A 12,685-nucleotide genomic window follows, 5' to 3' on the forward strand; every position below is an offset into this window, starting at 1 on the left:
TACTGTCAGTCCAATGCTGCTGTGTGAGGATATCAAAAACAATGAAGACATGCAATTGACAGGGTGAGTTCTCTACCTTCCTTCTCAGGGAGAGAATGATGGAAAGAGGGAATTAGGGATCTAGTGGGAAGAAGTGATAATTGCTGGCTATTGTTTTTACTGTGGTCACTGACAACTCCCAAATCCATTAACAACTGGAACAGATGCATCATTGGCATAGAATTTAAGGATATTTCCATTTGGCTCTGGAAATTCTACAGCTGAAATTCCCAGCAAGCGGTCCCTCTCCCAAGTGCCACGGATTTTTGTCCCATGTGCTGTGCAGCTGTTTATTTCATTTCATACTTTCTATTAGGCCAGTGCAAATACATGAGGAAGTCAACTGCTATGAGGATGCACCAGCAACAGAGTAAGTCTTTCACATTCTTTCTCTTGGTGGGGGGGGCGGGTGCGGGGGGAGTGAGTAATAGGGCAGTGCAGCAGCAGAAATGAATAATTTGACTAAAGGTCAGGACAGGGTGGGGGGCCGGGAGTGGTGGAAGACAACATGAATATCCCATGATGAAAGAAGGTAATTCAGAATGAGACTTGGGAATCCAGAAAGATGTACAGGGCTTTTAGTAGCTGAAGCCTCTTCAGCTATTCAATATGATCCTAAATCCATTTATCTAGCTCTTCCCCTCATCCCTTTATTAAAAGTGTTAGTAACTTCTGGTTATCAAAAAGCTATCAACATTTGACTTAGGTTTGTTATTTTGCATAGCTTCCTTTTCCACTTGAGCAAGAGTTCCCAATTTCCTAACTTCACTCCTGAAAGACTCTTGTGTCGTATTTATGTAGAATATATAAACAAGGTACATTGGTTTGATGCCATCATATGCATGTGTGAGGTAAGAACCATGTACTGGTCTACATTGTTGTTAGACGAAAATAACACACAGACCATTGTTAGCTGAATATTATTGGCTTCTTGGTCTTAATACAATCATAGCTTACCAGCAATACCAGCACAGTCCAAGTAGCTGAACTGTTCTGTGGTGCAACTGTCCTCATTCTGGCAGGAGTCCCCAGAGTTTGTGAGAAGCACTTTGTTGGGAAACACAGTTAACTATGGAAAAGCATACTGCCGTACTGAAGGGCAATTCAAGGTGATAGGGACAGAGAGACAGCACTGCTGCCACTATTGTGAGTGTTACCTGATGTACTGTTTCAGTGGGGGTGGGCGATGAGAAAAGGCACTTGTCCATGTTGGGATCAATGATGGAGGGAGGAAGAGAGCACAGGTCATGTAGTCAGAGTTCAGGGAATTTCATCGTAGCTGAATCTAAATCCTGGAATCCCCTGCCCAATAGTAATGCTGGGCACTTTTCACTAGAAGCTCGAGAAGATGGATCACCACAACCTTCTGAAAGCAATGAGATTTGGCCAATGAATGCTGCTGTTGCCAGAAACTTCCACACCCTGAAAATGAACAGGAGGAAGAATTTGGATTTCTGAGCTCTACAGACAGTGCAGTGATAGGACAGCCCTGTTTTAACAGATGTTCTACATCTGAACTGACCTGGGGCCAATATCTATTGTGAATATTGTTGAGGGAGTTTAATTTTACAGGGCATTAGACACCACAGTATAAAGGTAACAAAATAGGAAGAAGGTGCACAGTGAAAGTTAGCGAGAGTTAGAAATAACATTGAATTAAGAAGCATATAAAATATGCAAAGGTCCAAATTAGGTCAGGAGTGCATGAGTGTAAGTGTAGTTATGAAATTTTGAGGCCTGGAAACACAAAGCTCTTGATGGGAATGTGTCATGGTGATGATAACTGAGTCCAGGATCAATCAGCAAACAATGATGAAAGGTCATTGACCTGAAACATTAAATCTGTTTTCCTCCCTAATCAGATGCTGCCTGACCTGCTGAGGGTTCCAAGCATAGAGTGGGTTGCAAAATTTGGGCACCCCAGTCAAAATTTCTGTTACTGTGAATAGTTAAGTGAGTAGAAGATGAACTGATCTCCAAAAGTCATAAAGTTAAAGATGAAACATTCTTTTCAACATTTTAAGCAACATAGCATATTATTTTTGTTTTGTACAGTTTTAGAGTGGAAAAAAAAGGAAAGGAGCACCATGCAAAAGTTTGGGCACGCCAAGAGATTTGAGCTCTCAGATAACTTTTACCAAGGTCTCAGGCCTTAATTAGCTTGTTTAGGCTATAGCTTGTTGACAGTCATCGTTAGGAAAGGCCAGGTGATGCAAATTTCAAAACTTTATAAATACCCTGACTCCTCAAACCTTGTCCCAACAATCAACAGCCATGGGTTCCTCTAAACAGCTGCTTAGCACTCTGAAATTAAAATAAATGATGCCCACAAAAGCAGGAGAAGGCTATAAGAAGATAGAAAAGTGTTTTCAGGTAGCCATTTCCTCAGTTTGTAAAGTAATTAAGAAATATCAGTTAACAGGAATGGTGGAGGTCAAGTTGAGGTCTGGGAGACCAAGAAAACTCTCTGAGAGAACTGCTCATAGGATTGCTAGAAAGGCAAAACAAAACCCCCGTTTGACTGCAAAAGACCTTCAGAAAGATTTAGCAGACTCTGGAGCGGTGGTGTACTGTTCTGTGCAGCAACACCTGCACAGATATGACCTTCATGAAAGAGTCATCGGAAGAAAACCTTTCCTGCATGCTCACCACAAAATTCAGCATCAGAAGTTTGCAAAGGAACATCTAAACAAGCCTGATGCATATTGGAAACAAGTCCTGTGGACTGATGAAGTTAAAATAGAACTTTTTGGCCGCAATGAGCAAAGGTATTTTTGGAGAAAAAAGGGTGCAGAATTTCATGAAAAGAACACCTCTCCAACTGTTAAGCACAGGGGTGGTGCGATCATGCTTTGGGCTTGTGTTGCAGCCAATGGCAGAGGGAACATTTCACTGGTAGAGGGAAGAATGAGTTCAATTAAATACCAGCAAATTCTGGAAGCAAACATCACATCGTCTGTTTTAAAAAACAAGCTGAAGATGAAAAGAAGATGGCTTCTACAACAGGATAATGATCCTAAACTTACCTCAAAATCCACAATGGACTACCTCAAGAGGTGCAAGTTGAAGGTTTTGCCATGGACCTCACAGTCCCCCAACCTGAACAACATCGAAAATCTGTGGATAGACCTCAAAAGAGCAGTGCATGCAAGACGGCCCAAGAATCTCACAGAACTCGAAGCCTTTTGCAAGGAAGAATGGGCGAAAATCCCCCAAACAAGAATTGAAAGACTCTTATAGGGCTATAGAAAGTGTTTACAAGCTGTGATACTTGCCAAAGGGGGTGTTACTAAGTACTGACCATGTACTACCCAAACTTTTGCTTCAGGCCCTTTTCCTTTTTTGTTTTTTGTTTTTTTGAAACTGTAAAAGATGAAAATAAAAAAAGTAATCTTGCTTAAAATATTAAAGAAATGTGTCATCTTTAACTTTATGCCTTTTGGAAATCAGGTCATCTTTTACTCACTTAGCTATTCACAGTAACAGAAATTTTGACCGGGGTGCCCAAACCTTTGCGCGCCACTGTATACTAATTGTATTCTGGTCATTGGATTCTCCAGGAGCCCCTTCCCTATTAATACAGCAGCTGAACTTTCAATCCAGAGAACCCATTACATTTGGTGACTGAGGTATTCCTCTGTTCTAGCAGCAGCCAGGAAAAGGAGTGTGAAGAAAGCGACCAGAATGAGGATCCCCCGGTTATGGAGTGAGTTTACCAGCTTCCTTCTCATAAAGGGAGAATGGCAAGTCAACGAAGAAGAGAGGGGATGTAAGGAAACACATGAATATGGGGGAGCGAAAGAGTAAAATGTGAAGAGTGAGAGAAGTAAAAGTCAAAGTGTTTTGTGGGAAATATCGATACTGTGTAAGAAGAAATCTGAATGTAGAACAACACACATCAAAGTTGCTGGTGAACGTAGCAGGCCAGGCAGCATCTCTAGGAAGAGGTACCGTCGACGTTTCAGGCCGAGACCCTTCATCAGGACTAACTGAAGGAAGAGATAGTAAGAGATAATCTTCCTTCAGTTAAGTCCTGACGAAGGGTCTCGGCCTGAAACGTCAACTGTACCTCTTCCTAGAGATACTGCCTGGCCTGCTGCGTTCACCAGCAACTTTGCTGTGTGTTGCTTGAATTTCCAGCATCTGCAGAATTCCTGTTGTTTGCGTTTCTGAATGTAGAACAGTTCAGCCATTCATCATGGCTTATCATAAAGTCATATAGTCTTACTGCACAGAATTAAGCCTTTCGGCCCACCCTCTACATGTTGACCATCAGGACCCCAACTGTACTTTCCACATTTTCAAGCAGTAAATCTGTAGCCTTCTTTGCCTGGTGATTCAAGTTCTTGTCCTGATGGTTCATAAATTTTGTGAGCCTCAGCTTTCATCATTCTCGATCAATGTGTTTCAGATTCCAATCAGATGAAATACTTTTTCCTTAAGTCCCCTCTATACATTTTATTCTTTGGTTTATCTGTCTCTGCTAAGGGAAAGAGTTTGTTATTATTCACTCGATGTCATTCATAATTTTGTGTATCTCAGTCATAGCCTCCTCAAACCTCTCTACTCCAAGAAAAACAAACCCAACATAATCAATCACAAACAAGAGAAAATCTGCAGGTGCAAACCCAACATAACCAATATTTCCTCACAACCAAAACACTCTATCCCAGACAAAAGTGTTTGATATAGTTTCAAAAGTGTTTTGATGGTAAATTTCCTCAATGTTCTTAATCCTCTACCTTCTCGCCTAATCTCCAATTCCTATCAATCACTCTGATTCCAAAGATCCTTCCCTCTCAATTTGAATTTCCTCAGTTATTATCTACAGATCTTGCAACATAGGATTCCATAAATTTGCAGCCATTTGCATTAAGAAATCTTTCAACTCACTCCTAAATGACTGACCCCATCCTAAGTCAATGTACCTCTAACTCTCAAGAGAAAAAATTTTTAGTATCCAGACTTTAACATCCTTTCAGAATGATATATGTTTTAATGACCTCAACATCACCAATGCTTACAACCACCATAGCTTCTGTAGCTGGTGAGCATCGGCTACTGCTATCACTTTGCAGTTCATGGCTCAGACCATGTGGAATCAGATAGAGGGTGTTCCAGAACTGGATTCCTAGTCTTCCAAAATCTCTTCCACAACTATTGAGACTTTAACAAAAAAAAATGGTCTGATTCATGTCAAAAGTTTATTGAACAGCCTCTCTAGAGTGGAAACCAAGATCCCAAAATTTCACATAGGTCAAATAAAAAAGAGAAGATGACCATTTCTCTTTATATTTCATAATTCAGTGCATAATTATAGGAACATGTAAAGTCTGATGACAGGAGATCAGCTTCTATTGATGAGTCTTTAACTGCAGAGGAGCTTCATTGTCTTATTGCAGTTAACCATCCATTTCTGCACGTAACCAGCAGTCAATCCAATTTTTTTCCAATTTGGGCTACTGTGCAGTTCATTGTTAAAACCTAAATAACTTTAAAAAGTAACAGGTTGTTACCCTCTCTTCTCCTTGTATTGACGAGTCCTTTGACAATATTTCTTGTCTATCAGCACAACAGAAGAAGAACCGAGCAGTGAGGACCTGCCACCAGTTCTGTGAGTCTTTCAGCTTACTTCTATTAGTAATGAAGAAAAAGAAGGAAAGGCATAAATGAAGTCATGGACCAATAAGTTAAATGAATGAGCAAGTGTAAGGGGTGAAACGATGACGGAGAAAAGAGAAGCACTAACCAATGGAATGGAAGCTATATATTTGCAATGTGAAGTGGGTTGTACTAAATTACTGGATGGCTCCCAAAGCACCTGAAGGTTTGTATTTGTTCTGGACCAAAACAAAGCAAACATAGTTTGATCTGAACATTGTAAAACAGGCTGAAAGCAGACAAGATACGAAACCAAGAGTAATGATCATATACAGTGCTGAATGCAATAGCAATAGCAGCTTGCTTTGTTCTGGATGCTGTTAAGCTTCTTAAGTGTTGGTGCTGCACCTAATCATGCAAGTGAAGACCCTCTTAACACTTCTGACTTCTGCCTTATAAATTGTGAAAGGATTTTGGCCAGTTAGGTAAGAGTCATTTGCTCTTGAATGCCGATTACTGACATTCCCTCAAACTCAAAGTATATATGCCTAGTCTAGTTTTTGTTTAGTAATGAACCTAAAGATGTTGAAGCTGAAGAATCTGTTGTCGACACACCAGTTGATGAACAGTATTCTGACATAGGAGCCACTATTCTCCAGGTGGGACAGGACTGAGTGGAGGGCAGAAGCTATTGCATTATCAGTGGGCCATTTTAGGTGATATGCATATTGATAAGGGTCCAATGTAGTGGGAAGGCATGATTTACCTAGAGCTTTCTAGTCAACCATGACAGAAGAGGTTGGTGGGCTGAAAGTCTCACCTCTCTCTTGTGTTCCCAGATGTGTAATGTGGAGAGAGAGAGAACAAGTAAGAACAAACTCAATGTGAGGAAATAAGCAAACATAAAATAAAAATAAAGAAATAGCATTGGGGAGCAGATGAGAAACAAGTCAAGTGAATGCACTTCCATTATGGAACTAGAGTGAATTTCCAAGTTGTAGTCCTTATATAAATCTGTCATTGCAAATAGTCAAACTGTTCATGGAAACTTCACAGTTCTCCTGGGTTGACTATCATCAACTGATCTAGGTTAGGCAATTCACTATACAGCTTTTAATTAACCAAAGCTTGCACTTTATTGTCTCTGCACAGCTCAACATAACTGTGCTGACTCCAGGCCAACAACTTGAAACATGAATTCTACTGTTCCCTCTGTACCAGTACTCACTCAGACCACTTCTCCAATTTATACTAATGAGGGGATCTCCTGTTGGCCAAACGATTGATTCTTCTTCCACCCCCTGGCATGGGGGTCTTCCTTGCAATAGTTATTCGCCAGAGTTCTTGCCGCTTTGCTTTCAACACCCCTCATTCTTATACTCCTCTTATCAGTTGAAATGTTGTGTCTCAATTTTGTTGGCACTGGCCTATCAGGCCAGCTTCCTGTTGGTTCTGGTCCAAGCTAGCATTATTTTATTGTCCTTCTCACAAGTGATAATTTATAATTAATGTAAACCTTATACGCTGTTTGGGTAGCCTCCAACCTGATTGCATGAACATTGTTTTCTCAAACTTCCAGTAATGCCTTCTCCCCACCCCACTATTTCCAATCCCCTTGTCTCTCTCTCTCTCATGTTATCTCCTTTCCAGCCCATCGCCTCCCTCTGGTGCTCTCCCTCCCCTTTTTTCCTTTCTTCCATGGCCTTCTGTCTCTTTCACCCATTAACTTCCTAGCTCTTTGCTTCATCCCTCCCCTCCAGATTTCACCTATTGCCTGGTGTTTCTATCTCCCCTCCCCTTTCAAATCTACTCCTCAGTTCTTTTTTCTTCAGTCCTGCTGAAGGGTTTCGGCCTGAAATGTTGACTGTGCTTTTTACCATTAATGCTGCCTGGGCTGCTGAGTTCCTCCAGCATTTTGTGTGTGTTGCTCAGATTTCTAGCACGTGCAGATTTTCTCGTTTACATTTAATATTTCTTTGTTGTTAATCAGAGCAGACCAGCTAGTTGCTAGGTTTGGGTTACTCAGGTCAGACACAGACTCCCCTGTTCATAAACCTGGATGTTTTATCAAACTGAGGAATACCTCAAACTTCTTATTTGGAAATTATGTCTAGATCAACAGATTATCAAGAACATCATTATGTTCAACTTTAAAACAGCTGTTCCTGAGCAATTCACAAAGCAGCTCATAAAATGCAGATTACAGAGCAGCTTCACAAAATGACAACCTCCACTCCTTCAACCATATGGCAAGAACTAAGACAGTTGGCATGTCTACTTCCAGTCTCTGACTCATTCGAGTCAATTTTTTATTCCATATTTTCATCCCTTCATGGTAAAAAACTATCCATCCACTGGAAATAATTCTGTATATAGCTTATGTATATAACCAGCAACCAATCAATATATTATGTATATTGCTGGAAACACTACCTCAATATCAAAACTTAAAAGATAGTTTACATATAGAAATTCAGTACTTGTGGTAATTTGCTACACTTTGCTACCTGTAAAGCCATGTACCACTTTATTTCTGTATATTATGAAACTTTTTATCAATATGCCTCAAAATTATATACATCATATAATATTTGTAATGGTTTGTTGATGTTTAATTTTGGCTGACTGTGTTTCATTTCTCTATCAGCCTGGTGCAGGTATGTGAAGAAGACATATGCACTGAGGATTTATCACCTGCAGAGTGAGTCTACCAATACTTTGCTCCAATTTTGCTCCAGATTGAGTGTGGAAAGACTGAGCGAATGAGAGAGTGAGACTCTGCAGCAGACTGAGTGTTTGAGAGGATGGTGAGTGAAGAGGGCAGAGGCTGAAGGGTAATTGTCTCTGAGTGGGAAAGGTTGGCATCAGTCTGGATTGAAGGATCTGGACCAGCTGGGAAAATGGGCCAAAAAGAATGGCAAATGGAATTTAAGGCAGGCAAGTGCGAGGTGTTGCACTTTGGTAGGACCAACCAGGGTAGGTCTTACACAGAGAATGGCAAGGCACTGAGGAGTGCTGTAGAGCAAAGGGATCTGGGAATACAGGTTCATAATTCGACGTCACAGATAGATAGGAGTCATTATGAAAGCTTTTGGCACAGTGGCCTCATAAATCAAAGTACTGAATACAGGAGATGGGATGTTCTGTTGAAACTGTATAAAATATTGGTGAAGCCTAACTTGCAGTATTGTGTGCAGCTTTGGTCACCTACCTACAAGGAAGATGTAAATAAGAGTACAGAGAAAATTTACAAGGATGTTGCAGGGTCTGGAGGAGCTGAGTTACAAGATTTAATAGGTTCTGACTTTATTCCTTGGAACTTAGAAGATTAAGAGGATATTTGATAGAGGTATACAAAATTATGAGGAGAATAGATATGTCACATTGGTGGGGCATTGGGAGCAAGGGTGGACCCAAATGCAAGACACATTTTGTGAGGTGAATTAGATTTAGTTTATTGTTCAATACCAGGAGAGCAAGGCAGGAGCAGGAAATAGCGAACTGGACAAGGTCTGAGGATTACAACTAGGCTGGGACCAAGGGTCTGGGCTAGGACTCAGAATCGGCTCCCAGAACTAGAGGAGACATGAAGAGGCTAGGGTATGGACTCCGAGCCCGAGACTGGGCAAGGACCCAGTACCTGGATCTTGCCTTGGGCTCGGTCCCCAGAACCAGGCATGGATGTGACATGGGCTAGGGAGAGGAGGAACATGGAAAACAGAGCCTCGCTCTCAGGAGAGCAGGTACATGGAACCATAGACACACACACAGAGCACAGAGCCAGGAACCCTCCTTAGGTACAGGACATAGGTCAGGGACTCATGACCCTCCACGGGGCAACGGCAAGACAGCCTGACTTACCCCATGGAGGTGAGGACAAGACAAGACCAACACGAATGAACACCAGACAGTACCTATCTAGCTCCGGTGATGGAACTAGACCGAAGTGCAGGTGGGGGCTGCAGACGAGGGCTAGAGGCGAGAGGGGCAGAGAAGGGATTCAGACAAGGGGGGTAGGACAGGAATCACAGATCGCCAGGGCCAGGACTTGACTCAGAATTGGGAAGCTGCCGGGGACAGGACTGGACTTGGTGCTAGAATGCCGCCGGGGACAGGACTGGACTTGGAGCCTCCGGGTAATGGCGAGCTCTCGACTCGGCCTGGGAACAGTAGACAGCGGTTCTTGATTCCCTCCGGCGGGTTAACTGATGTACCCACCTCGGTGAGGAAACTTTGCAGGCTCGCTTTAGCGGGGTAACTTGACAGGGGTGCTCCGGTGAGGAAGGGCGAATTACCGGCACTCGCATCGGGCGAAGACTAGGCTTGCTCCGGCCAGATGACAGCGGCACGCCATATCTTGGTGACTTTGCAGACGCTCCCGCGCCGAATAGCTGAAAGCCGGAGACTATAAACTACTGGTTCAGCCGAGCGTTAATTGCCTCTAATTACCAAAGTCGAGGGACATGGGAAAACAGGGAATCAACGGTCCGGATCGTAACGTAAACAAGGTAAATTTAAAGGGACCCTGATCCGGACCATGACAAGTAGGGCAAATGCAAGCAGGCTTTTTCTACTGAAGTTGTGTGGGACTACAACCAGAGATCATGGGTTATGGAGAAAAGGTGAACATTTTAAGGGGAACATGTGAGGGAAACTTATTCAGTCAAGAGGGTTGTCAGAGGGTGGAATGAGCTGCCAGCACAAGTGGTGCATGCATCCTTGATTTCAACGTTTAAGAGAAGTTTGGATAGGTACATTGTGGTCCCGGTGCAGGTCGATAGGAGTAGGCAGTTTAAATGGTTCGTCACGGACTAGATGGGCCAGAGGACCTGTTTCTGTCAGTATTTCTCTATGACTCTATGAGCATGAGGCTGTTTGGAGTGGGAGTAAGTCTGGGAGGCACTGATCGAGACACGCCCAGGTTGGATGATTCAAGCAACACACATAACAGTTAGTCCTGACGAAGGGTCTCGGCCTGAAATGTCGACTGCACCTCTTCCTAGAGATGCTGCCTGGCCTGCTGTGTTCACCAGCAACTTTTATGTGTGTTGCTTGAATTTCCGGCATCTGCAGAATTCCTGTTGTTCAGGTTGGATGATTAGTATTTTCATCTTTTATTTTCTTGTGGTCGTTGCCTCTAGATTTATTGCCTAATTCTTGAAGATCTGTTTTATCGAGTAATATATAATAGGATAAACAACAGGAATTCTGCAGATGCTGGAAATTCAAGCAACACACATAACAGTTAGTCCTGACGAAGGGTCTCGGCCTGAAACGTTGACCGCACCTCTTCCTAGAGATGCTGCCTGGCCTGCTGCGTTCACCAGCAACTTTGATATAATACGATAGATGGCTTTGTGATTATGTTTAGTATTTTAAGTGCCCGAGTATTATCCAGTTTGAACCTCCCTGTCAAACGTGTAGTGGGGCCTGTGAAACATTCTGTGATTGAAGGAATAATTGGTGCAGGTTATCAATACAGTTTGCTCGGGTGCCAAGGCGGGCTAATCCGGGTACGCTTCACACTCCACGGCAGACAACTCCTGACGTCGCTCGAGTCCATCTTTCTCGCGAGCCTCTTGCTGGCTACTCCCTAGCAACTTGCGCAGCTCGCGTCGGTCTCCTGGCAACGGGAGCCGGGCGGGAGCTGTCCTTGCAGGGCTGGTGCTGATGAGCCGGGCGCGGACACCGCAACTCCGCTCGAACACCACGGAGGTGTCCGATTCTCGGCGGCGGGGTGAGGATACCGGTCTTTGCACTAACGGGAAGACGGTAATACTGATTAAGCAGCACGCGGCAGAAACTCCGCTGAGTCGTTTGGTTATAGGAAAACGTTAGGCTTCACAAATCTTTGAAGCGAGTTGATTTGTCGAGCTGTGGAGCGGTGGGGTCCTCTCGGTCTACTCTGGGGGTAAAGAGTGATGGTTAGAGGGAGGCAATAACCCGCCCTTTACAGGAGCCATCCATTTTAAACTCGCACTAATAAAAAGAAGACATTTCTATAACTCGCTGATGATCGGCAAATCCGATTTAATTAAGCTGTAAATCCACCCCACACTGGGAGAGGCATTGAATGCTTGCGGCGTAAACAAGAGCTCAGCGCGATTTTATCCTACCGCGTGATTTTTGCACAATGTTGGAACCGCTCCTCGTTCAAAACGTTCCTGCCCACTGCCCCCCAACAAGCGCCCCGATCCCCCCCGCCCCCCCCCACACACACACGGTTCTGCCTTCCCGACTACTGCGTACATCTTCTGTCCCATCTATCAAACGGACTGAGATCCCCACGGGACTCAGGCAGGAGTTTGACTTGGACCAAGAAGGCTTTAACTGCTGAAAATGACAGGAAATGGGCAGGACAGCCAATAGCCCTGGTCTACATGTCGGGTACACCCGTAGTAGTTTCCTGTCTCTTTGGGAGATTTGAGAGCTAATGGAGTAACCAAGACACAAGATACAACTCTAGAAAAATCCACTGAGTACAAATTATTTCTCCTGCACCTGATCTGATAACAAAACCAGAAGATCAACTTTGACTGTCCACTTGGGTGCTTCCTATCTGCTGAGTTCCTCCAGCATCTTTCCTTTCCTGGGTTGTCACACGTGTAGAAACCTCCCTGTGGATTGGCCGTTTTGTGTTCTGTCCGGATGATGCTCACTAATCACTAAGTGTAATAGCATGCCTGCAGGGTTAGTGCTTTGTTCAGGGTGTCAGATGTGGGAATCCTGGGAGACCTCCAGCCTCCCTGATGGCCGCATCTGCACCAGGTGCACCGAGATGCAGCTCCTCAGAGACCCTGTTAGGGATCTGAAGCTGCAGCTTGATGACCTACTGCTTATTAGGGAAAGTAAAGAGGTGATAGACAGGAGCTACAGGGAGGTAGTCATCCCTAGGCTATAGGGGTCAGAAAACTGGGTCACTGTCAAGAGAGGGAAGGGAAATGCCCAGATAGTGGAGAGAACACCTGTGGCTGTCCCCCTCAGCAACAACTATGTTGTTCTGGATGCTGTTGAGGGGGATAACCTGACAGGGGACACCCACGGT

General features: G+C 43.7%; 1 protein-coding gene across 1 annotated transcript in view; it reads left to right on the forward strand.

The window, feature by feature from the left end:
• Positions 1–5,762: 5,762 nt before the first annotated feature.
• Positions 5,763–12,685, forward strand: part of cngb1a (cyclic nucleotide gated channel subunit beta 1a) — a 74,327-nt gene continuing 67,404 nt past the window's right edge. Inside the window, exons 1-2 of the mRNA XM_063067543.1 lie at positions 5,763–5,822; positions 11,238–11,377. Of these exons, the coding sequence (XP_062923613.1) occupies positions 5,763–5,822; positions 11,238–11,377 (200 nt within the window). The remainder of the gene's footprint in view (positions 5,823–11,237; positions 11,378–12,685) is intronic.

The sequence above is a fragment of the Mobula hypostoma genome, chromosome 14, assembly GCF_963921235.1.
Source record: "Mobula hypostoma chromosome 14, sMobHyp1.1, whole genome shotgun sequence".
NCBI classification, from domain to species: Eukaryota; Metazoa; Chordata; class Chondrichthyes; order Myliobatiformes; family Myliobatidae; genus Mobula; species Mobula hypostoma.